The sequence below is a fragment of the Diaphorina citri genome, unplaced genomic scaffold, assembly GCF_000475195.1.
Source record: "Diaphorina citri unplaced genomic scaffold, Diaci psyllid genome assembly version 1.1 scaffold160, whole genome shotgun sequence".
NCBI classification, from domain to species: domain Eukaryota; kingdom Metazoa; phylum Arthropoda; class Insecta; order Hemiptera; family Psyllidae; genus Diaphorina; species Diaphorina citri.
This window is the reverse complement of record NW_007377597.1, coordinates 1-27,064: the sequence shown is the minus strand read 5'-3', so window position 1 is coordinate 27,064 and position 27,064 is coordinate 1. Positions and strand designations below refer to the sequence as shown.

The 27,064-nt window shown below is 38.5% G+C and overlaps 1 protein-coding gene across 1 annotated transcript; it reads left to right on the top strand.

Moving 5' to 3' along the window:
• The first annotated feature begins 924 nt into the window (after positions 1–924).
• LOC103505265 (pro-resilin-like) lies at positions 925–25,597 on the top strand. Its single transcript, XM_026820607.1, has 9 exons — positions 925–985; positions 1,899–2,328; positions 2,690–2,896; positions 3,456–3,529; positions 7,710–7,798; positions 12,707–13,040; positions 17,464–17,498; positions 17,901–18,127; positions 25,501–25,597. The coding sequence occupies exons 1-8, from the start codon at positions 974–976 to the stop codon at positions 18,103–18,105; spliced, it is 1,386 nt and encodes a 461-aa protein (XP_026676408.1). The 5' UTR covers positions 925–973; the 3' UTR covers positions 18,106–18,127; positions 25,501–25,597.
• Positions 25,598–27,064: the final 1,467 nt, after the last annotated feature.

Sequence of the window (27,064 nt, the reverse complement as noted above, 5' to 3'; positions counted from 1 at the left end):
TCATCTTTCCTACAGTTCTGGGTAATATCTGTTTTTAGTGTTTTTCACTCATTTCCACATTTCAATTTCACCAACTCTGTATTTTCTTTCGTTCCAGTAACTTTTTTGATCTATCAAAATCTAAATTTTGTTTTAGATCATCCTTCGATCCTGCACGAGTGTAAATCCTAAATCTGGACCTGAGCTCCTAAATCTTTTTTCTCCTCCCACCGCGAACCCATCTCGAGCATTCCTTACACTTCAGTGTTTTTCACTCATTTCCACATTTCAATTTCACCAACTCTGTATTTTCTTTCGTTCCAATAACTTTTTTGATCTATCAAAATCTAAATTTTGTTTTAGATCATCCTTCGATCCTACACGAGTGTAAATCCTAAATCTGGACCTGAGCTCCTAAATCTTTTTTCTCCTCCCACCGCGAACCCATCTCGAGCATTCCTTACACTTTTGATTTGCAGTTTTAAATTCATAAATAAATATCTGATACCCTGTTAAGATTTCTCTAAATTGTCAGATACCTAGAGGTACGAAAGTACAAGACCTACATCCGGATTTTGCAACTCACTGTGAAAAAGAATGTGAAATCTTTTATGAAGAAGCTCAAAGAAAATTTCAAATTTGACTAATCCTGATGCATCTATTGTCCTCTATCCAAACATCGCAGTAACTAGTCACAGTGAGGATAAAAATCACGAAGGTATCATCTACGGTTGAAGAAGCTCAAAGAAAATTTCAAATTTGGCTAATCCTGATGCATCTATTGTCCTCTATCCAAACATCGCAGTAACTAGTCACAGTGAGGATAAAAATCACGAAGGTATCATCTACGGCCTTACACTTGGTAGCATCCTTTCAATTTCGATCATATTTGCATAGTATAAATATCTTATATAACATCTTATCTGCCATCAGTCATTGTCTTATCTCAGTGCTCAGTGTTCTATCAGTGCTCGGATCAGCAAAATTTTCAAACATGATACGTAAAGTAAGTTCGCCTTTTTTTTCAGCCTTAGCTTATTGGAAAACTTGTACGAACTTTTTTTAGTTTCTTTTTATTCTCAATCCTTTTTTAATATTTTTTAAAGTTTTCGAACCGTGTTTCTTCAGTGTTTTTCTTTTTCTGTTGGTATTAGATTTCCCGGCAAAATATTTTTAAAGGCTTTCAATACATATTATCTTTTTTGGGGTTTCGGATATGTAGATTCCCCTCTTTTGACCTTTTAAAGCTTTTGAGGATATTTCCATTTAGGTACTAAAAGAGATTTTACATTGTACCGCCTACTGCTATTTGGGGCTAGAGAAAAATATTTTAACTCCAAAAATATGTGTTGTAAAGTGTTATACGTTTTCATTTGCATGCATAAGTACACAAATAAAAACAGTACCCTCTTTTGTGGATCAAAAGCTCAAATCAATCGTGAAAAAAGGATTGTCATTTTACCAATGAAAATTTGTAAACGTTCAGGAGATTTCTAAAAAATTGGTTCCCCTGACCAAAATTTTGAAATCAGCGGTCAAACATTGATCCACGTATTAAATTATTAGATTTTCATTTAACGACGAGAGCCTAGTATGCTTGAAAGCACCTGCCTTGTAAGGGTTCGATTCCTCCTGAGGGACAAACTTTATCCCAAACAGATGAGGTTCGTTCTCGTCACGGCTGGATTCATCTTCCTCTTTTCGATTTCGGAACGATAAGACATCCAGTGTTAAAGTTCCTTCTATCAAACTTCTTCAAAAAAATATTATTAATGTAGCAACTAGCAACACTTTTTGTCCTACTAAACATTTTTTTCCGGCGAAAACGACATGTTTTAACGCATAGTCAAAGCGCCTAAAAAAACCCCCTTTTTCTATAAAATTTGATACCAGAAACAACTTTGTTATCTCTCCACCAGCTCATTATTTTGCTGACAGTAACCTGTGCGGTGATACGCGCCGAACCCCCTGTCAACAGCTATCTCCCTCCTGGCGGCAGCGCCGGCGACTATCAGGGAGGTTTCGGCAGTCAATTTGGCGGCGGTGCACCCTCCAGTCAATACGGTGCTCCTTCAGGAGCAGCAGGAGGTTTTGGCGGTGCGCCATCTAGCCAGTACGGCGCTCCCGGATTTGGCGGTGCTTCACCTTCCAGTCAATATGGTGCGCCAGCGGGTGGTGCGGGAGGTTTTGGCGGAGCTCCATCTAGCCAGTATGGTGCCCCAGGATTTGGCGGTGGTGCTGCTGCGCCATCTTCTCAATACGGAGCTCCAGCTGGAGGAGCAGGAGGCTTTGGTGCTCCATCCGGACAATATGGTGCCCCAAGCAGCGGAGGATCTCAAGGAGGTTATGGTAAGTGGTTTGCTATTTTTTGATCATGGAAGTATTTTTGCTCCTGGAAAAATAAATTAAAAGATAATCAGCGGTTTAAGCAAAACTTTTACAAGTGCACACCTCGAAAAAGCGCTACGCTGTCGCTATTAAATTTTCATGTCGCTACTGGGACTCGAACTACGAGTCCAACATTCTACTTCTGAGGGGCTATTTCATGGATCAAGCCATCTCACAACACTGCGATTCTCCTTTTCACTCTTCAACATACACAAAAAGCCCACTGAGGCTTAGGTGTAGGGGCAACTGCTCCAAAGGATGGGTTAAGCTTATACGGATCTTTACTCTTAAAATAAAATAACTTCGTCGTTTCTTCTCTCAGGTGGCTCATCCGCGGGAGGTTTTGGATCTCGCACCCCCTCCAAACAGTACGGTGCCCCGGCCCGAGGCGGTAGCTCCGGTCGTCCCTCTTCCCAATATGGCGCTCCGAGCTCTTCCGGTGGGTTCAAGTCTTCTGGCTTAGCTAGCAAGTACAGACCACCAAGTTCAGGGTTCGGTGGTAGTTCTTACTCTGGATCATCATCGGCAGGTTAGACAGAACGCTTTGAATCGCATGCTCTCTTTGAACTGCATGTTTCCAGATCCAGACAGTAGGCGGCATTAACAAACGGCGCGAAAACAACCAAATTTGAGCCTTTCTTAAAAAGACTGGACATCTTTTAGACAAACAAAGCGCAAATTGCAGATCCCAAAATTTTCACAAAGCTAAAGAGGTTGCAGAAACACCTGGTAGTCTTGGTACAAGTTACAATTTTTCTTGCGATCAGATCAAACGACATATCGCACAGTTTTGCGCGGTACACGGAGTACAGATATTTTACAGTTTCATGTTCACAAGACCGATTTATCATACACTCTGATCGTAAGAAAAATATCGTAACATGTTACGAAGCTTTACGAGTATAAAGGACCTTTGCAAGGATTTCCTTAAAAATCTATCTTTGCAGAAATCTCTATCTTCAATAGATTTATCTGACGAAAACCAAAGGGAACGAATCCAAAAATTTCCAGGAATAAATCGCTCTTGCCAAACCAAGTGTTCTCTTGGCGAACAGAGTGTTCAATCCAGACTTTCCAACTATTTCCAGGAGGTCTTTCGTCTCAATACGGTGCTCCATCGACAATTACCAATTCTAAAACAATCAAACTCAATAACCTATGCGTACACATGCGAATTATACGTGGAACCAGAACAAAAATTAATTGCTTAGGTTTTGAGGTACCCACTCAACCTATTAAGGAGACTACTTGGTAGTAGGTGTCTGCATGGCGTTGTCTGGAGTATTAATTAAATATGCATATAGGCAAGTAAATTAAATTTTTATTGTCTCTGATTGGGAACAATAAAGTATTTAACATAATATTGGAACCCGTTCGCAATAAGAACAAATTAAATACTCTTCAGTTACAAGGAAAAGAGCCAAATTGACAAAATATGTAAAGAAAATTAGAAAAAAATATATTGGTAGTGTATTGGTCCGCTCGCCTGGTAATCAGGAGAGCGTGGCTTCAATCCCAGTCGAGAAATGGACTTTCATCCTCAACATTATGTGAGAGTTTTATGGCAATCCTATATTGTTTGTTAAGGTGGGTTTTCTTCGTTCGGGACGACTGTACCGATGATGACCCAAGGAAAATCGTTGACCGATCATAAGTTTGAGTACTACTAGTATGTATTTCCCCGATACCATTTTTGCGTTGACGATTTTTGTTGGACAATCATCCCGAGCAAAACGTAACTTTATTCTGTTTTGGAGAAGCTCCGATGCATATAACAGTGAATAATCAGGGACTTAACAGGTGACCGATATAATTATGATAAGCACTGATTTTCATATGTGTGAACTATTGATACACATTAGATCCATCATAATGCTCCATCCAAACTGTGCACGGACTAACCCGATTGGTGTTCAATTATTCAAATTAAAATAATGGAATCGGAAGAACAAGATCAAATGTGTCTACACATAGTCGATGCCGTCGGTCCACGAAGTGAATCTATGTTGTCGAAGCAGTGTACGGTTTCATTCGACGTCGATCGATCGATCGACGGCGCTGACTATGTGTAGGTAGACACAGCTTGAGATTTTCAAAGTTTATAGGATACTAATGTCATGGCCTTCTCATTAGTAGCAATGTTGGAATATCAATATTACCGCGGGAACATACATCTATTTACAAATTTACATGAATCTATTTGCTTTCAAAATTGAAATTTTACAAAATAGGTACTCGACAATTTACGACCTCTGAACAAGCAATGGGTTATCCACTAATAACAGTCAACATTATTATAGTTTCCTCATATGATTACTATGCTAGGACCTACATTATTTTCGGCACTCTTGCTACAAGTACTCGTAGGTATCCGATCAAATTGGAAATATTGGCAACAATGAGTAGAAGAAGGAGTACTAGAAAGTAGAAAAAAGAAAGAAAATCAGCATTTATAATGGGGAGACAAGTAGATTTGCAAATGGTGCCTATACCCCTAATACCTAATCAGATTTTTGGCGAACTTTAAACGCGGTATCCTCAAAAAAATTACAGTCAAAACAAAGCCTGGTCCAGTGAGCGCAGAAGCACAGAAAAGTTCAGACCCAGTCCAACAACATTATTCCGAGCACCCATTTAACATTGTTCATAGAACAACAACAAAAACCATAATGACAGTTCAACGTCCTTGTAAATCTTCAAAAAATGAATGATGGATCTTTCTGGCCAGATAGCTTAGGATATGTAGAGCGGTATGGCACCCACCATTCGGATGGATATAAAATGTGTAACACGCTCGCGTGTATACAGGATGAATCAGTTATAAGATAGAACCGGATACCAGCCAGAAGACTCCTTCTGAGAAATAATAGTAATAACAATAGTGCCTATTTATACTGCTCGCATAGGACTGAAAAGTCCCTTTACTCCAGCAGTAGGCTACTACAATTATTGTGGTCAAATTCTCAAATTATATTGAGGATAAAATTCCATACCTCGGCTGGGAACCTGGGATTGAACCCACGCCCTCATGTTTACCAAGCGAGCGCCTTGACCACTACACCACCGAGGCAGAAAAACATTGTAGACTTCTGATAGTCCATTCTTGAGGCGTTTTACGTCACAGTAAAACTGCTAAGATTTTTAGTGACGGGGGACTTACCCTATCATAGGTGACAAACTATCTGTCTCCTCATCGAGCCCAAATGGGGCTGGGAAAAACCAGCAACCCGTGACTGCCCAGATGGTCACCCATCCGGATATCAATATTATCAACCACACACAACGTTGCTCAACTTCAGTGATCCAACTGGTGTATTCAACATCATTGATTCGAGCTTTGTACAACATAAATTACTATCTGAAGAAGATCCAGGCTAATTAACACCGACCGACGATTTAAAAAAGAAACTAGAACTTTTTCACAACAAATATACTAGTAGATTAACCAAAATCTACGCAAACCATAATTAAATAGGAAGATGACGGTTCACGCCCATTCTCTCACAATTCATCTGTTAGTCTGAAGAAGATTAGGCGAGACTAATGAGTACCTGATCCATTTGAGTGGTATTTGAGTATGATACTTGGTAGCAAAGAGGTCAATGGCGATTGTGTCGCGGATTTGAATCCAAGCCAATGGAATAATCACTGTCACAAAATTCTATTTAAAGTAAGTATTTGTTGATAAGATGATAAGCCTAGTTTTCAAAGACTTTTCCAGATCAAAAAGTTTGATCATGGAAATGGCTCTAATAGCACCAGGAGCAGAATTTGTTTAGAATGTCTTAGAACTAACCCCCGTATGTATGAAATCTAAAGATAAACTTAAGTTTAACTTCTGCTAAACCAACTCACTTTTACCAGCAGGACGGCTTGCATTACTGATGAGTGATGCATGTATGTCATTGTTCTTGTGGGTTTAAAGTTGAACACCCTGTATATACCTACATTGTACATATTACATCTACCTACATTTTATAATAGAAAAACAGCACCTCTAGGTACCTACCAAGCCTATCTGCTAATCTAAAACCTGAACATAAACGCTACACTTTAATGTGCGAGTACACCCAAACCAAATTACAATTGTCTCGTTTAGGTCGAAAAAAATGAAAGGACTTCTTTCAAAATTTACTGTTTACCATTAAATAAGTTACTTATTCGTCAATCCGCTTTAGTGTATGACAGATCTTCCAGTTGGTTTGAACTCGTGGGTTCACACAGTCGAGCTTAATTTTTTTTCAGCAAACGTTTTTCAGTCGTGTGTATGGTCAGTTCCAAAGTTGCTGTAGCTACTTTAGGATCATAAATTTAGACGAGCTTGTGGAAGAGTGTTATCGTGTTAGTGTGCTAGGAGTTATTAGCTTAAACGATTTTCTTCCCTTACTTTTTGGTCAATTATTAAAGGCTTCAGTAGTTAGTTTCAATCCTTTAGTTTTTGGTCAATTTAAAGTAGATTATTTAAGATTTCAGTTAAATTTTAATGGTGAAATGGGGTGATTTTTGATCTTTTACAACGTAACTTTGAATAATTGTTAGGTGTTTAGGACGTTAACAACAGTCATAAGACGAAATCGTCTGATAGGGGCACAAGAAAGGCATCTTTTTGACACACTGGATAGGGGTAGTTTTTTATCGTAGTTTAGCCGTAAGCTAAGGTATAAGATAAAGTTTACCCCTCCTATTTACATAATTTACTTTCGCAAACCCCCCATTGTACGCATCGAATACCAATTTTAATAAAGTCACCAACGAATTTCAGAGATCATAAATCAAATTGAATTTTTCATTGAACTCGTAATCAACGGATCAAATCTAACCCTAGAATAGGCAAAATCAAGAAACAAATGTAAATGTATTTGTTAATATTGTTAATATTTCGGAGGTATTTCCGGTAACAAACGAGGCGCTAGAGAAATTCCCCGCCATGACGAGGTACAAAATGGGTATTTATGGAAATGGTACAAACACGACTAATTCCTACATGATTCGGTACTAGGACGAACTTTTTTCTGTTCTCAAACTGGACGAACTTTTTTCTGTTCTCAAACTGGGCTTCAGTGGTCTGGGTTACAAACGACAGCGACACACCAAAACTTACTTATATGGGAATTCTTTTGACAAGAATGGTTGCAAAGGATACACCTATCCAGCTTTCAGTACAAGAGACAACTTCTCGGATAATCGTAAGGCATCTTACTTCTTGCTTGTATAAACATTCTTTCGAAATCCCGAATTGAACCAAATTATCCGTTATTGTACTATTTAATGTACCTACACGACCGAGAACATGAAATTGCCCAATTTAAGCGATTTGGTACACCGACAACCATGTTTCCCAGAAACATTTCATTGCGACCTACGCAGAACTCTACAAAAACAACAACAACAACAACAACAACAACAACAACACATCTGTTGCAGTTGCAAAGTAAGTCAACAAAGAAACACATTAACACATCTATTTCTGAACGAACATAAACTGTAAAAACAAATAGACCAATAGCCATATTTTACGTAGAAAAGGACTAAAATCTTCTACTTTGACTAAATATTGCGTGGTAATGGAGGGTCACCAAAGCACAATCGAAGGGCCAAATTGGCAACAATGAGTAAAAGAAGGAGTACTAGAAAGTAGAAAAAAGAATAAAATCAGTATTTATAATGGAGAGACAAGTAGATTTACAAATGGTGCCTATACAAATGGTGCCTATACCTAATCAGGTTTTTGGCGAACTTTAAACGCGGTAGCCTCAAAAAATTACAGTCAAAACAAAGCCTGGTCCAGTGAGCGCAGAAGCATAGAAAAGTTCAGACCCAGTCCAACAACATCATTCCGAGCACCCATTTAACATTGTTCATAGAACAACAACAAAAACCATAATGACAGTTCAACGTCCTTGTAAATCTTCAAAAAATGAATGATGGATCTTTCTGGCCAGATAGCTTAGGATATGTAGAGCGGTATGGCACCCACCATTCGGATGGATATAAAATGTGTAACACGCTCGCGTGTATACAGGATGAATCAGTTATAAGATAGAACCGGATACCAGCCAGAAGACTCCTTCTGAGAAATAATAGTAATAACAATAGTGCCTATTTATACTGCTCGCATAGGACTGAAAAGTCCCTTTACTCCAGCAGTAGGCTACTACAATTATTGTGGTCAAATTCTCAAATTATATTGAGGATAAAATTCCATACCTCGGCTGGGAACCTGGGATTGAACCCACGCCCTCATGTTTACCAAGCGAGCGCCTTGACCACTACACCACCGAGGCAGAAAAACATTGTAGACTTCTGATAGTCCATTCTTGAGGCGTTTTACGTCACAGTAAAACTGCTAAGATTTTTAGTGACGGGGGACTTACCCTATCATAGGTGACAAACTATCTGTCTCCTCATCGAGCCCAAATGGGGCTGGGAAAAACCAGCAACCCGTGACTGCCCAGATGGTCACCCATCCGGATATCAATATTATCAACCACACACAACGTTGCTCAACTTCAGTGATCCAACTGGTGTATTCAACATCATTGATTCGAGCTTTGTACAACATAAATTACTATCTGAAGAAGATCCAGGCTAATTAACACCGACCGACGATTTAAAAAAGAAACTAGAACTTTTTCACAACAAATATACTAGTAGATTAACCAAAATCTACGCAAACCATAATTAAATAGGAAGATGACGGTTCACGCCCATTCTCTCACAATTCATCTGTTAGTCTGAAGAAGATTAGGCGAGACTAATGAGTACCTGATCCATTTGAGTGGTATTTGAGTATGATACTTGGTAGCAAAGAGGTCAATGGCGATTGTGTCGCGGATTTGAATCCAAGCCAATGGAATAATCACTGTCACAAAATTCTATTTAAAGTAAGTATTTGTTGATAAGATGATAAGCCTAGTTTTCAAAGACTTTTCCAGATCAAAAAGTTTGATCATGGAAATGGCTCTAATAGCACCAGGAGCAGAATTTGTTTAGAATGTCTTAGAACTAACCCCCGTATGTATGAAATCTAAAGATAAACTTAAGTTTAACTTAAGACGAACTATGTTGCCAATTTCATGTCATTTCTTGAGATAACTGGCTAGATTTCATGAAATTTGGCAAGATTTTCATTTCAAGTTAAACTTAAGTTTATCTTTAGATTTTATACATACGGGGGTAAGAATTCCAGATTGTCTTGGGCAGCAATGGTCGGGGTATCGGGATTCCATATCCACTTATCTGCATACAGGGAAACGAAAATTAGATTTTATGTTATAACTATCTGAATTTGGCAGAGATGTGTATAAATTTGTAAAAGCGAAAATTCTAAATGACACCTCCTGCTAAACCAGCACTTTTTTACCAGCAGGACGGCTTGCATTACTGATGCGTGATGCATGTATGTCATTGTTCTTGTGGGTTTAAAGTTGAACACCCTGTATATACCTACATTGTACATATTACATCTACCTACATTTTATAATAGAAAAACAGCACCTCTAGGTACCTACCAAGCCTATCTGCTAATCTAAAACCTGAACATAAACGCTACACTTTAATGTGCGAGTACACCCAAACCAAATTACAATTGTCTCGTTTAGGTCGAAAAAAATGAAAGGACTTCTTTAGTCTTGTTTTTTAACGTCTATCAGATAGGGGACAGTCCATAATCCACTCCAGTCAAGTGAAGACCATGTCTCGAAATATGTATGAGAAGAGAACGTTTTTTCAAAATTTGAATCATTAACTTTGGTACACACGTTCAGGGCATAAAGAAAATTTGTTAGCTAATTTCCATTTGGAAATTTGAAGGGTTCAAAATTCCAAATAGTCTTCTTTTTCTGAGCAAATATTCCTAAAATTCGCGGAATATTATAGGTTGTTCTACTTTCGCCGTGTAAACCAAAAGTTACAACTACATCGCGTGTAACATAATCAACAATTTTTTCAGGCGCAACAAGTCAATTTAATCTGACTCAACGATTTTACTATTAGGTACCTGCTTACTTTTAGGTTGTATGTACGTAAAATCTAAAATTTCAGTTTTAGATTTTTTAGGTTGAACTACTCGTATATTGAGCTGAAAAACCTTCAACTTTGCAGCCTATACTTTCTACTTTTGACCCCCAAAATGGCGGAAGGTCATAAGTGACAGTCATCAGTCACAAGCGAGAGTCATCTGAACCCAACAAGTCATTGTCATGAGAATAATGTTTTGTAGGACCTAGAATTAAGCTCAAAGTTGGGGATTTTTAAATTTCACTTGCCTGGATTCATGTTTGTTCTGTCTACGTTTTACTGAAACCTGCTCTGAATCTACCCAAACTTGCCCTTGAATGATTTTCATTAAACAATTTAGTACATGTACCTCTAAAGGTACTTATCCCTATTGTGTTGCAGCGGTAACCCTTTTATTTATAGTTAGTTAGGTACCTACATAGATGTCAGGACTGAAAGTCGAATGGTCAATAGGGACTTCTGTATACCTTAAGTAGTAATCAGTAGAGAGTACACTCTAGGTACGTATATACGTAACTACTAGGTACATAAATATATAGAGTACCTTCTGACTGATAATAATAGTCTGTTGATCGATGTAGTTCAAAGAGCCCTCAGGCCCGGATTTTCTAGAAACTCTTAGGCTTCTGTTCCAAAATTTTGTACCTCGCACCTTTTTACTTTCCTTATCCTATAGGAAGGAAAGTAATGTAATCGGGTCAAATTTTCGATGGTCAGTTTTTAGTGCCAAAACACGTAAGAATAATGTTTTGTAGGACCTAGAATTGAGCTCAAAGTTGGCGATTTTACCATTTCACTTGCCTGGATTCATGTTTGTTCTGTCTAGTTTTACTGAAATCTGCTCTGAATCTACCCAAACTTGCCCTTGAATGATTTTCATTAAAAAATTTAGTAAAGTACCTCTAAAGGTACTTATCCCTATTGTATTGCAGCGGTAACCCTTTTATTTATAGGTAGTTAGGTACCTACATAGATGTCAGGACTGAAAGTCGAATGGTCAATAGGGACTTCTGTATACCTTAGTAGTAATCAGTATATACGTACCTAGAGTACACTCTAGGTAGGTATATACGTAACTACTAAGTACATAAATATGTAGAGTACCTACTGACTGATAATAATAGTCTGTTAAACGATGTAGTTCAAAGAGCCCTCAGGCCCGGATTTTCCAGAAACTCTTAGGCTTCTGTTCCAAAATTTTGTACCTCGCACCTTTTTGTAAACGATGACTGTCCGAAATTTTTCGGAGCGGGAAATTTAGATGGAATAAGTCCAACAAAAAGATGCCGAAAAGATCGCCTGAGATTCAGGCAGTTGAATATGGCCAGCCACTCATTACCAGGTAGACCTGACAGGTACACCTGATCAGGTCCGCCTGTCAGGTCTACCTGATAGTGAGTGACTGACCTGTGGAACAAAATGTAAATGCAATTTCTTTGTGTTATTATGTCACAACTTTGGTGCTCACTGCAGCATTGTAGGATTTTTCCCAATATAATTGTTAGGTGTTTAGGACGTTAATAACAGTCATAAGACGAAATCGTCTGATAGGGGCACAAGAAAAGGCATCTTTTTGACACACTGGATAGGGGTAGTTTTAATCGTAGTTTGGCCGTAAGCTAAGGTATAAGATAAAGTTTACCCCTCCTATTTACATAAATTACTTTCGCAAATCCCCCATCATACACATCGAATACTAATTTTAATAAAATCACCAACGAATTTCAGACATCATAAATCAACCTGAATTTTTCAATGAACTCGTAATCAACGGATCAAATCTAACCCTAGAATAGGCAAAATCAAGAAACAAATGTAAATGTATTTGTTAATATTGTTAATATTAACATTTTACTATTTAAAGGACTGACAGAGTACAAGTGATTATTTCCAATTTTTCAATTATATTAAAACGTGTAAGTATACTTCATGCAAAATTTCAAAGTCTAAAAGTTTTGTAAGTACTGTTTTCACCATTGTCATTTTATAAGTATCCCTCTGAGTTATATCTTGGTCTATGCGACAGACTAGACAAGACAGTATAAGCAAGGACCAGAATACACACTTCTTAAAATGAATTTTTTTTGATTTCTCCTGGCCATAGGACTTTTTCCAATACTAGAACCAATTAAAATTTGAAAAATCCCTAGTTGTTCAAAAGATAAAGGTGTACCGTACAGGACTTCTGAGACATACGGTAGACAGTCATGTAGGGGTGCAATAGTCCTGCATACTGTACTCTGCACACAGGAATTTTGTCAGGAAAGACCCCTATTTCAATGTAATGTAGTCATATAGTAAATAATGGATTTGTTTCCAGCATGATTCCAATCCTCCTCAGCCTGCTACCTCTCCTGCGGGTCATCAGCTCAGAATCATCCCACCCCATCGTCAAGCGATACTCGACCCTGACTGGGGTAGTAGCACCACCCCCTCTCCCCTACCCTCTACACACGACCGCCATCTTTGACAACTGGGCCGATTCGACAGATTTGGAGAGCAGTTGGCCGCAGGTGGAAGAGAGGATCGATCCAATATATGTGCCGGAGGCGGAACATAGGCCGGCAGAATATGCCGCCCCGGTAGGCGGCTCACATGTGTCAGTGACGGCCAGTCAGTGGGGAGGAGGAGATCATGTTGACGATTTGAACTACGTGAGTTATTTATCCTTCATTTGGTCCTTTCTCAGTCAAGTGGGGTCGACGAATTCCCGTCAATCTCCGACGTTCACATGAGAATTCTTGTCCAGTAATTGGCTTTCTTCGATAGTATGTGGGGGGATGACTTAATAAAACCATTCATGGGAAGAGATTCAGATTGAACTGGCAGTAAAAAGGTTTGAAATTAGTTTATAATCTCTCTGTATCTGTATTGTATGGTGTTCGAGAGTTGCTTGTTCTTCTACTGTCCTCTTTTCTGGTTTACGAAGTTCATCGCTAGAAAATTTTGTTTCCAACTAAAATTAATTCAAGTAGGGTCTTGTTTATAAAGGGAAACAATATTACAAATATACCATCGGAAGGAAGGTCATTGTTTGAAATTGGACCAGGTCCACACATTGATCAAATTGCAATACGGACGTTAGAATGACAGCTAAGCTGCAAATCGTTCTAAAGCGGACAAAGAAAACTTTCAATGTCTACATCTTTTCTTGCTATGAGCATTTGAACAAGTACTTCTGTACTTATATTTATTAACACCTAGCTTTAACTGAACTGCAAATCGTTCTAAAGCGGACAAAGTAAACTTTCAATGTCTACATCTTTTCTTGCTATGAGCATTTGAACAAGTACTTCTGTACTTATATTTATTAACACCTAGCTTTAACTGAGCGTTTATAAAAAGACAAGAGTTATCGCGTACGTCTTATCAGTTAATGGGGTTATCTATTTGTTAGACCTGACTTACTAGAGGGTTTATGGGGAAATGAAGTACAATCTAATTAGTAACATGAAAATAAATAAGTTATCTGAAAAAAACGTTAGTAGGATCATTAATTTTATTTATTATGGGGCTGGCGCGACGCGACGTGTACTAATATAACACGGCTGTGGCTACAGACAGTACAAAATACAAATCCATCTGTTCCGGGGTTTTGGGGATCACAGAAACGTCCTATGGGGAAATGAAATACAATCTAATTAGTAGCATGAAAATAAATAAGTTATCTGAAAAAACGTTAGTAGGATCATTAATTTTATTTATTATGGGGCTGGCGCGACGCCACGTGTACTAATATAACACGGCTGTGGCTACAGACAGTACAAATACAAATCCACCTGTTCCGGATTTTTGGGGATCACAGAAACGTCCACTATGGTGGGTATTTGGATGGGTCACTGTTTGGAGACAAAAAGTAATGGAATTTCTCAGATACATAATGAAGAGCTGGGTCGGACTCTGGCGGAAACAGCTTTTAAATTTTGAAAATTATCCAATAAATTTCTTGCAGCCACAAATTGGTTTCGATTTTGATTCCAAGATTTTTAGGGCACTAATCCACTAATACTCAGGAAATGTGGGCAACCATCTAGGATTCCAGGAATAGTCTCCAGAGCAACCATCTGGGAATGGTACCTATCTAGCACCCTGGTAGTCTGAAGATTAGGCGAGACTAATGAGTACCTGATCCATTTGAGTATGATACTTCGTAGCAAAGAGGTCAATGGCGATTGTGTCGCAGATTTGAATTCAAGCCAATGGAAGAATCACTGTCACAAAATTCAAGTATCTGTTGTTCAAGTTTTCAAAGACTTTTTCAAGATGAAAGTTTGATTATGGAAATGGCTCTAAAAGCACCTTCAACAGATTTCGTTTGGTATGTTTTAAGATGTGTCCACACATGGTCGACCGGCCGTCGAACGATGTCGACTGAACCGTCCCCACTGCCTTAACATAAATTTACCTCGTTGATCGACGGCAGGTCAACTATGTTTGGACACACCTTTAGAACCCTAGAATCTCTCGGGCGGTCATTAATGATAAAAGATAAACATCCACTTATCTGCATACAGGGAGACGTAAAGGATTCCCAGTACTGCTTTGAAGATAATGCTTTCAATCATGTTGGATGTCATACCTACAAAAATTTAAGAGATTTTTTGACCAACCATTCTCCTTATCAATAACTCTCTCGTTATGTTCTTGTCAAAATCATTTGGTATCCTTTGTCCGTGAGGCAACCTGCTGCTGACCAGGAAGGTGGCTGTTAAGCATTTCTCTCGAAATAAACTAAATAACATCTCCTGCTAAAACAAATCACTTCTACCAGCAGGAAGGCTTGCATTACTGATGCGTGACGCATGTATGTCATTGTTCTTGTGGGTTTAAAGCTGAACACCCTGTATATACCTACATTGTACATATTACATCTACCTACATTTTATAATAGAAAAACAGCACCTCTAGGTACCTACCAAGCCTATCTGCTAATCTAAAACCTGAACATAAACGCTACACTTTAATGTGCGAGTACACCCAAACCAAATTACAATTGTCTCGTTTAGGTCGAAAAAAATGAAAGGACTTCTTTCAAAATTTACTGTTTACCATTAAATAAGTTACTTATTCGTCAATCCGCTTTAGTGTATGACAGATCTTCCAGTTGGTTTGAACTCGTGGGTTCACACAGTCGAGCTTAATTTTTTTTCAGCAAACGTTTTTCAGTCGTGTGTATGGTCAGTTCCAAAGTTGCTGTAGCTACTTTAGGATCATAAATTTAGACGAGCTTGTGGAAGAGTGTTATCGTGTTAGTGTGCTAGGAGTTATTAGCTTAAACGATTTTCTTCCCTTACTTTTTGGTCAATTATTAAAGGCTTCAGTAGTTAGTTTCAATCCTTTAGTTTTTGGTCAATTTAAAGTAGATTATTTAAGATTTCAGTTAAATTTTAATGGTGAAATGGGGTGATTTTTGATCCATCTCAGGTTCTTTTCGTAAACAACCCTACAACAGTCACCAATCATGAAGGTAAGAAGGAGTTTCATCTAAGGGTGTTCTATTAATCTAGTGGTTTTGTGAAGTTTTCTAGAAGTGCTTTAAAGTCTCAAGTGATCAAATAATTTGCTAAGTCTAGCAAAATCGACCTTAAAGTGACCAACATCAACAGTGGAATTTCAGTCTTAACTTTTTAAAAGTCAACTTTAGAGCCTCAAAATAGCAAGATTCATAAGTGTGAAAAAAGTGCTTTTTTCCAAGTTCTAAATGTTTAATACACCTTTGTGATTTTTACGTTGTAAAAGCCTGTCAACTTCAGTGCGGATTATTATACCTTTACAACCTAAAACCTAAAAGTCTGCCAAACGTGGATGACCTATTTATCTACTCGAGAATTTGTTCTCTTGAATGGTCAGAGCTCAAAGCTTTTCAGTTCATTGCATTTACAAAACACCATGACAGACAAACGACAAGACACAAGATACTTGAAAGTTCAAAGTAGTATAAAGAAAACACGAGTCACATTAGTGACATACAGTCACATTAGTGACATACGTATGACGAGTACAAAAGTGATAAAAAAAAGACCACGTAAAAGGCCAAATTGTTTCATGTTAAAGTGGACTAAAATCCCTTTTGTTTGTTTCCCTCATTCCACCCCTAATCCTTTTCGCCTCTTCAGGTCTTCTCCTCCGTCGTTCTCGCCCTATGCGTCGCCTCCCTTAATGCTGAAGCTCCCGGGTATCCCGCCTCCGGCTGGAAACCCAACGGACGCCTCCTAGCCCTCCCCTCTCGGGTACAAGAAGCCCCCAAACCCGTCTACGGCCCACCATCGACCTTCAGCCCGCCGACCAACACTTACGGACCTCCCAGCACCGTGGACTTTGCCCCCACCACCGATCTGCCCAACACCACACCCGCTTCTGCGGTAAGTTTGATCCCAACACGCTCCTAGCGATGAAAACGTGCTTTTAATTAAAGATTACTTGCTAGCTTTCTACTGACTTCAAATCTTTAGTATTGCCTTAAAGTACGGCTAGAAGTTCCTAAAATTTGAGTCACTATTCACTAACCAGGTATTTGAGTTCTACTTTTCTCATTGACCTAATTTTGCCATCGTCATAAAAGGACTGTCACATCAGATTTGAAAAGAATTCCTTCCATGAAGAGATATTCATTTGTCAAATAAGTCCATTTTGTGACCCAGTTATTTTCAATTCCGCGCATTCTTTTTCCATTATCAGATTCTAGTATTTTACCCTCAGATTATTAATCAAGTCCATCTACTTGATAGTAACTCACTATCAGGTATGGGGTAAACCTGACAGGCAGACCTTTTTAGCCGTACCTGTCAGGTCTACCTGATTGTGTGTGTGCTCTTCAGGTATCAGGTAGGCCTGACAGGCGGACCTGATCAGGTGTACCTGTTAGGTCTACCTAATAGTGAGAGGCTGGCCGTAAAAAAAAAGTCTTCATGGCGACTTGGGCTGGGGTCGTATTTGATCGCATTTCTAGAATTACGACGTCGTCGTCGCAGGGTCGCGTCGTAAAATTAAAAATACATATCTCTCAATGATTTCAATGGATTTCAATGTTCATTTATATTAATATGATCAAATTTTGCCTTTCCATCTCCCTTACAGGGTCCCGCCAAATACGAGTTTGGCTACAAGATCGAAGACTCCAACACGAATCTAACTTGATAGTAGACACAAACACATTCGTTTGACGACCAAAGATTTCAATTCATTAAACGTACGATTAAATAATAGGGTCCAAAAATAAAATGGGACCAAGGAATTTGGGTGCGTGAAACAGGGTCAGGCAAAAATAGTTGTGTAGGCTCCTTTGAACTTTTCCTCAAATTTGATTCTAGAAATTTTTATAACAAACGGAGTCGAATAAATAATGAATTTGGGACTTGGGACTACATTAGGATAAGATCAAATTAGGTAGCTTTGGAAGTGAAAATTTCTTTCCTTTGGTTTGTATTTCTATCTTGGATTTCATTTCTGGAGAGGCTGTCGTATCCAAAAGCTAACAGACTCTCGCTCCCAAACTGTGTACTTTTATTCAGCATAGACTCCAACACGTGGAACGATTTCGGACACCGGGAAGGCAGACTGGGCGACCTGACCTGGGGCTCATACGAAGTCCTGCTGCCCGACGGACGAAAACAGATTGTCGAATACGAAGCTGACAGTAACGGGTATCGACCCAGGATTCGCTATGAGGTAGCCGGGGTTCCTGTGACTCCTGAGCACTCTGAGCAGTACAAGAAGTAGACAAGTGGTTCGAGAGAGTGAGATTCATTTCTATTAATATGATCAAATTTTGCCTTTCCATCTCCCTTACAGGGTCCCGCCAAATACGAGTTTGGCTACAAGATCGAAGACTCCAACACATCTGAGACCCTTTGGTGAAGATAAAGACCAACAAGTTGGAAACAGCCGCCCTAATCTGACCCCGAAGTAACACCATGTGATAACTCCTTCAAATCTTATCTACCTCAGAAAACACCTAGGTTTAAAATTCTAAATTGAGAGCTGTCCCAAAATAAATCACAATGTGACACGTGATAAGGAATGATAAATGTAACACGTCCTATCAGAGGTCGTGCGATTCAAATGAATGGATTTCAACAAACATTCCTCGAGTATTGTTTAGGTCCAAGGAGATTGAGGACTAGGTCTATTTGGTCACCTGTCCAATGAACTAAACTCCAAATACGCCATGTCGCTATTATGAGAGGTCTGAGACAATGGTATAATTATGATTTTAGTGTCAGCTTGAAGTTTGGTCAAGATCACGATCTACGTGGAATGTGGTGGGAAAGGTATGGAATAAGTGGGTGCCTGCGTTTTGGTCGCGAGCTTTTTCACCGAGCCACTAGGTTTAGTGAACTGTAGAACACTCGGAAAAGGGTACCTTACGGAGCCTGTAAAAGCCAGAGCAAGTATAAAATCTAATGAGTAAATTTCCTTCGTGTGCCCCAAATTTCATTAAAATCGGACAAACGGCTCAAGAGTTATCGTGGGACAAACAAACAGACGGACAAACGAAATCCAAAATCGCCGAATTAAAACTTGGTTCGGCCATGCCTAATCCAAATTCGCTCAATCAGTATACGTATACGATACGGACCTATTTGGCTGCCGCATACACGAAGAGCCCATTCTAGCTTAGATGTAGGGGCAAAGAGCCCCAAAAAATGGGTCAAGCTTATACCAATCTGCGAATAGAGCTGCCGTCCACCCACAGATCTGGAGTGTAAAAGGCAGCTTGAATCTACAAACATGTACTGTAGACCCAGCTCCGCCTACAGTATATCCTCACCAATGAGTCCCAAGTGTAGACGGACCTTAAAGTTACCCATGCCACGTGCGTTGTGTAACAGTCATGGGAACCAAGTTCACTAATGACTAATGACTCATCTTGTCTGATTTTGATCGTAATTAGAAACATAATCCTTCATCTGTGATTGTTCGCTTCTCAGCCAGAACAAAGTGATCCACATTTTGAACGAAATTATTAGCATTTTTCAGTCCGAATTCTGCTATCAGTTGATCAAGACTTAGGAATCAGGTACCCGAAATCGAGTTGGTATTGCCTACGGGAGTACCAAAAATTGCCTATTTCAATGTAATTTGATATTTGGGATATACCTAACCGGGCATTTATCGAAGTAATTTTTTCGTAAATTGCAATGATTATGTGCTATGCCCTCATGTAGACTTGGGTAATTCAAGTCGTAGGTACATAATGTAAGTAGGTATCTATGGTATCTACATAACATGCAATCTTGATGAGGAGGAAATAGAAATAGGCAAATGGTACAAAAAAGTGGGTAAAGATCACGTTAAACCAGGTAATTATCTGGGTAACTGCACTTGATGTTGAATAGGCAAATGGTACAAAAAAGTGGGTAAAGATCACGTTAAACCAGGTAATTATCTGGGTAACTGCACTTGATGTTCGATGTACGAGTACCTATGATCCGATTTAGTCTTTGAGTTCGAAAGTTTGCCACACTCACAAGTAGGCACTAGAATTGGCACTTACAAATATGCTGCTAGGCACTAGAATTGGTGCAACGATCAAAATCAATTAGGTACCTTATTCAATTAATATTTAGCACACTAGGCCAATTTGATTGTGCATTATTTCCTGCATATTTTTCAACTAATGCGTCAATAATCTATTTTGTCCACAGCTGCTTTTGGAAGAAAATAATTTGCCAGGTTAGCGAAAATCAATGAATGGAATAAAATTGATTGTAAATTGTTTTTAGTCAGAGGTGATTATTAAACATCCCAGTATGGAATTCCATTAGGCAGTATGCTGTCTTTTCGAACTTTTTGTTCTATGAAGTACCTACAGATTGTGGATTGATGGACCATGACTATCAAATAAACAGGGTGTTTCAGAACTCGCCCATGTCATCTTAGATTTTAAGGATGAGGATGTCAAAAAGCTTTTTGTTCTACGAGGTAGGATTGATGGACCATGACTATCAAATAAACAGGGTGTTTCAGAACTCGCCCATGTCATCTTAGATTTTAAGGATGAGGATGTCAAAAAATGGATAGTTTATTGGTCCGGTCTATGCTGAATAAAAGTACACAGTTTGGGAGCGAGAGACTTTTTGTTCTATGAGGTAGGATTGATGGACCATGACTATCAAATAAACAGGGTGTTTCAGAACTCGCCCATGTCATTTTAGATTTTAAGGATGAGGAGGTCAAAAAATGGATAGTTTATTGGTCCGGTCTATGCTGAATAAAAGTACACAGTTTGGGAGCGAGAGTCAAGAAAGCTTTTGAATACGACAGCCTCTCCAGAAATGAAATCCAAGATAGCAATACAAACCAAAGGAAAGAAATTTTCGCTTCCAAAGCTACCTAATTTGATAAACACCATAAGATTTTAACTTTTAAGTCCAAAGAAGTAATAACTGAGGCTTACCAATCTGTCAGTGATTTCTTTCGCAGTCAAGTCTTCTTTCGTCCTGACTCGTCGTCAGTAGAACTTTAAATAACTTTTTAAATGTTGAAACCCCAGCTTTGTGGGGGGAAAACCCCCGATTAAAGAAGTATTTACTTCACAGATTTTATCCTATTTTCAAGCGCTTACTTTTTTAATTACCAGGAGTGAGCACATGAGAGTCTATGTTCTTTTTACCCTTTCTTTATGTTTGAGGAAGTATTTTATCACTTAGGAAACTTTTATCAAAGTGCGTCACCTTTGGAAGCTGTAGATTTATCACGTCAACGTCAATCCTTCCTAGTACAGATCTACATATTCCCAGTGATGTGGAAGCTGAGGCACCGGGAACATGGGATATTCAGTGTACTCTAGGAATCGGATCATTTTGTTTGAATACTTTGTAGAGAGAGATCTCTTTCTTTTTAATTCTCCTGCTAGCAATATACTTTGTTACTTTTTATCTTGCTTTTATTATTTGAATCGTAAATTGTTAAGTTTAAGGTAGAAAGTTTCGTAGTATTTGACTTTGATTTCATTTTTCTCATGATTTTTAGACCTTTTTTTGGTTGTTTCCTTTTAATACAGGATCACTTTTTGGTTTGAATTTTCCAGCATCTTGTTTTATTTCGAGGTTCCTTTCTTTGAGATGGTCTCTTGACAGTCTTGACCCTTCGTTGTCTAGTTCTAGTACATTATTTTGTCGGTTTTTGTATTAATTCCCTGAGATTATTCCATTTTAACGTAAAAAAAAAGTATAAAACTTAAAAACTATAGAAAGAACAATGAAAAAAAAAAATCTGGTGTGAACATCACACGACTTTCCTTATCCTATTGAATGATGCTTATTTTTATGTTCTATAGTAACTTTTACAATCAGGCGAGCGCCTTGACCACTACACCACCGAGGCAGGTGCCCCTCTCAAGTAGGTATCAGATCAATTCATCATGACTTATTCTACTCTCAGCCAAAAGTCTTATTGAATTTCATGTGTACATACATAGGTAGTAAGGTAGTATAGGTACCCAAATGTATTCGACACTGGTATGCTCTTCAACATCTATCATGGAGATAGTCTAGTCATCTGATGTATGGTCGCGATCTATTTGTTGTAAAGGTGATTACAGATGTCGAGCAAGGTTACCTTTGGTGGATGCATTAGCAGAAGTGTCGAAAATCCAAGTCAACAAGAAGTCAGTATCAAATTACGACAGGGGCTATAAATCACGACATTGCTAACTGCATATTACTAGCAAAGTATATTATAACTTCTATGAAGATTATGAAGGTACCAATACCTTACTAATTACACCTGTTCTACAATGGAATAATCTAGCTAACTACTGTGTACTTGAAGAAATATGTACCCAACACCTGTATAGTGGAACTTTTCATTTTGGTTTCAAGGGCTGAAATTTTAGTGGATGTACCAAAGTCATGTTCAAATTCTCATTCAGAATGATGAATTAGAAATTTCAAAGTGTCAAATCTTCCACGGAAAATGGTTTTCAATCGTGTAGTGCTTCAAAAGAGACCCTCGACCCACCTGCGGGTGCGGTGATACCCTAACCGTGGACCATATATTTAATTGCCGCACACACCTACAAATACGTTCCTCCCTCCCCTCTCCACCAGCCCTCGATAACAACCCTGCCAACATCGATTCGGCCTTAATGTACCTGAAGGCCATTGGACTATACACTAAGATCTAGGTAACCCAAGCTTCTGTGATCTTTTCTTTCGTACCTTAAGTGGGTATTCCAAAGGCCGTATTTAGGGCTTCGAGCTTCATTTTTCTCCCTTACTACAGGCCAGACTCCGCAAAAATTTGGAGCACCCACCCCCCTGACAAATTCCTGGCTACGGCCCTGGGTATTACGGATTCCCTCCATTTCATGATGGGCTTCATCCCCTGACGGAAAATTTTTCTGGGCACTCGATCCATTAACGCTGTGCATTGTTTTTCCAAGACGGATAGCGTTGTTTCTCGTAATCCATTTGAAGTTTTTGAAGCTTTACAAGTGTCAACGACCTAAAGTATTCCTATGAGATGAGAAATAAGTATCTATTTCTAAGTACCAATCTGTATTTCTGTAATAACTGGTACATGCCCATACCTATATTACACCTGAAAACGGCTACTTTCCCTGTCGCGTATAATATCTCTAGTAGCGCGGTCAAACTTTCTTGACTTGGCGGGGCGGAGCGCTACCGCGCTCCTTAATACTCTACATAGCCACTTATTTCAAATCTAGCGAAATGGTATGTACTTACAAAAATATCTATACGAAAAATTCAGTATTGCTAGATACGTACGAGTATATTACCCACATATTAGGAACATAACTAGGTACGTATAATACATAGATAGTATAATAGGTAAAATTGTATTACCTACCTATACGTACATATCATCAGCGATCATAAAAATCAAATTAATAGTGTATCATACACAGTAATTTCAATGTCCAGTGGATCATATGGATGGTAGCCAGGTCACGTTTTGAGACTTCTGAGATCCATAGACCATGTTATCGCATTCGGAGACCTCTGACGACCTTGCTTGGCGTTCCTGTGATAATGAATCATCTGGGGCAGCCTAATAGCCACCCATATTGGTGTCCGAAAACGTTTTAGGTGCCGTAGGCTCCCTTGAGAAATCCCTTTAAATAGGCGCCCTAAGCTTCCTAGAGAGGTGCCCTAAAGTCTCTTCAGCTATTTGCCCTAAAGTCCTTGAATATAGGTGTACTAGACCTCCAGAAAGGTGCTAGATAGGTACCATTCCCAGATGGTTGCTCTGGAGACTATTCCTGGAATCCTAGATGGTTGCCCACATTTCCTGAGTATTAGTGCCCTAAAAATCTTGGAATCAAAACCGAAACCAATTTGCGGCTGCAAGAAATTTATTGGATAATTTTCAAAATTTAAAAGCGGTTTCCGCCAGAGTCCGACCCAGCTCTTCATTATGTATCTGAGAAATTCCATTACTTTTTGTCTCCAAACAGTCACCCATCCAAATACCCACCATAGTGGACGTTTCTGTGATCCCCAAAACCCCGGAACAGGTGGATTTGTATTTGTACTGTCTGTAGCCACAGCCGTGTTATATTAGTACACGTCGCGTCGCCCCAGCCCCATAATAAATAAAATTAATGATCCTACTAACGTTTTTTCAGATAACTTATTTATTTTCATGTTACTAATTAGATTGTATTTCATTTCCCCATAAACCCTCTTAGGTCAGGTCTAACAAATAGATAACCCCATTAACTGATAAGACGTACGCGATAACTCTTGTCTTTTTATAAACGCTCAGTTAAAGCTAGGTGTTAATAAATATAAGTACAGAAGTACTTGTTCAAATGCTCATAGCAAGAAAAGATGTAGACATTGAAAGTTTACTTTGTCCGCTTTAGAACGATTTGCAGTGCCTAAAATGTGAAGTAATGACAGCTCTGGTAATCGAACCAGAGACGTCCTTGTACGAGTACCTATGATCCGATTTAGTCTTTGAGTTAGAAAGATAGCACACACTCACAAGTAGGCACTAGAATTGGTGCAACGATCAAAATTAATTAGGTACCTAATTCAATTAATATTTGGCACACTAGGCCAATTTGATTGTGCATTATTTCCTGCATATTTTTCAACTAATGCGTCAAGAATCCATTTTGTCCAGAGCTGCTTTTGGAAGAAAATAATTTGCCAGGTTAGCGAAAATCAATGAATGGAATAAAATTGATTGTAAATTGTTTTTAGTCAGAGGTGATTATTAAACATCCCAGTATGGAATTCCATTAGGCAGTATGCTGTCTTTCCGAGCTTTTTGTTCTACGAGGTAGGATTGATGGACCATGACTATCAAATAAACAGGGTGTTTCAGAACTCGCCCATGTCATCTTAGATTTTAAGGATGAGGATGTCAAAAAATGGATAGTTTATTGGTCCGGTCTATGCTGAATAAAAGTACACAGTTTGGGAGCGAGAGTCAAGAAAGCTTTTGAATACGACAGCCTCTCCAGAAATGAAATCCAAGATAGCAATACAAACCAAAGGAAAGAAATTTTCGCTTCCAAAGCTACCTAATTTGATCTTATTCTGATGGTAGTCTCAAGTCCCAAATTCATTATTTATTTGACTCCGTTTGTTATAAAAATTTCTAGAATCAAATTTGAGGAAGACTGTACTATTAAAACTACCCCTTTTGTCCAAATTGTCCACGTAAATTACCCTAGAGACCTTTCTACTTTTGAATAAAAATACGGGTTTGCTAAATAAATTAGCTTGACAAAGCTTCGGTATATGGGGGATTAAGGCAAAGGCAGGTGCCCCCTTTTAATAGCCCATTAGGGGTAGATGGAGGGACTACTAAAAAAATCTTCAGTCATTCTGTTTCAACTTTGATTATAATTTTGTCATCTCTATTCGGCGATTCGGTAGTCGCCGCTCCTTACAAATCTCACTCTCTCGAACCACTTGTCTACTTCTTGTACTGCTCAGAGTGCTCAGGAGTCACAGGAACCCCGGCTACCTCATAGCGAATCCTGGGTCGATATAATTGAAATCTTTGGTCGTCAAACGAATGTGTCTACTATCAAGTAGATGGACTTGATTAATAATCTGAGGGTAAAATACTAGAATCTGATAATGGAAAAAGAATGCGCGGAATTGAAAATAACTGGGTCACTAGAGTGAGATTTGTAAGGAGCGGCGACTAATTGTCGAAGTTGAAAATGAGTTATCAAGAGAACCGCAGGAGAATTTGTGAATAACCACGGAATAGCGATGACCAAATTATAATCAAAGTTGAAACAGAATGACTGAAGTTTTTTTTAGTAGTCATTGAGCCAATCACGTCCAAGAAATCTTCTTCAATCGCCATGTTTAAAATTCAAATGAGACATAATATTCTTTATGGTCAATAAATTTATTAAAATTGCCAAAGTTGATTTAACTTCTCAAGGAATCATTTTAGCTGTCATTCTAACGTCCGTATTGCAATTTGATCAATGTGTGGACCTGGTCCAATTTCAAACAATGACCTTCCTTCCGATGGTATGTTTTGAAACAGAATGACTGAAGTTTTTTTTAGTAGTCCCTCCATCTACCCCTAATGGGCTATTAAAAGGGGGCACCTGCCTTCGCCTTAATCCCCCATATACCGAAGCTTTTGTCAAGCTAATTTATGCAAACCCGTATTTTTATTCAAAAGTAGAAAGGTCTCTAGGGTAAATTACGTGGACAATTTGGACAAAGTGGGTTGATTTAATAGTACAGTCCAGAATCCGGAAGATATTGCTTTTTCTTAGAATAAGAAGAAATTTGGTCTGGTTCCGTAAGACGAAAAATTCTTCATAATATTTGAGCGCATTTATGCAAACCCGTATTTTTATTCAAAAGTAGAAATGTCTCTAGGGTAATTTACGTGGACAATTTGGACAAAGTGGGATGTTTTAACAGTACAGTCCAGAATCCGGAAGATATTTCTCAGAATAAGAAGAAACTTGGTCTGGTTCCTTAAGACGAAAAAGCGAAAATAATTATGAACGTTCTTGTCCATACATATTTTAAGGGTGTACCTATTTTTCATTTCTTTCAAATTCCTACAAAAATGTATTCATATTAGATTTAGTTAACCTGCACACTGCCAACTTCATATTTTTGCTACCTCAAAACAATGCCAATAGCTGACAAACTATTTGAGCGAAAATAATTATGTACGTTCTTGTCCAATCATATATTATTTTAAGGGTGTACCTACTTTTCCTTTCTTTCAAATTCTTACAAAATGTATTCATATTAGATTTAGTTAACCTGCACACTGCCAACTTCATATTTTTGCTACCTCAAAACAATGCCAATAGCTGACAAACCTAGATTTAGTTAACCTGCACACTGCCAACTTCATATTTTTGCTACCTCAAAACAATGCCAATAGCTGACAAACGGACAAACCTGCCTTGTAAACTTATACTGTTAATATCATTTTGTACATATTTGTTTCATTGTTTTACTAAACTCAAATTAATATTGCAATAAAATTGCATTTACATACATTAAATTGTTGAAAAGTTGACTTTTACATTTCATCTATTGTAACTTTCAGGTAACCTCAGTAGGGACGTCTCTGGTTCGATTACCAGAGCTGTCATTACTTCACATTTTAGGCACTGCAAATCGCTGACAAACCTGCCTTGTAAACTTATACTGTTAATATCATTTTGTACATATTTGTTTCATTGTTTTACTAAACTCAAATT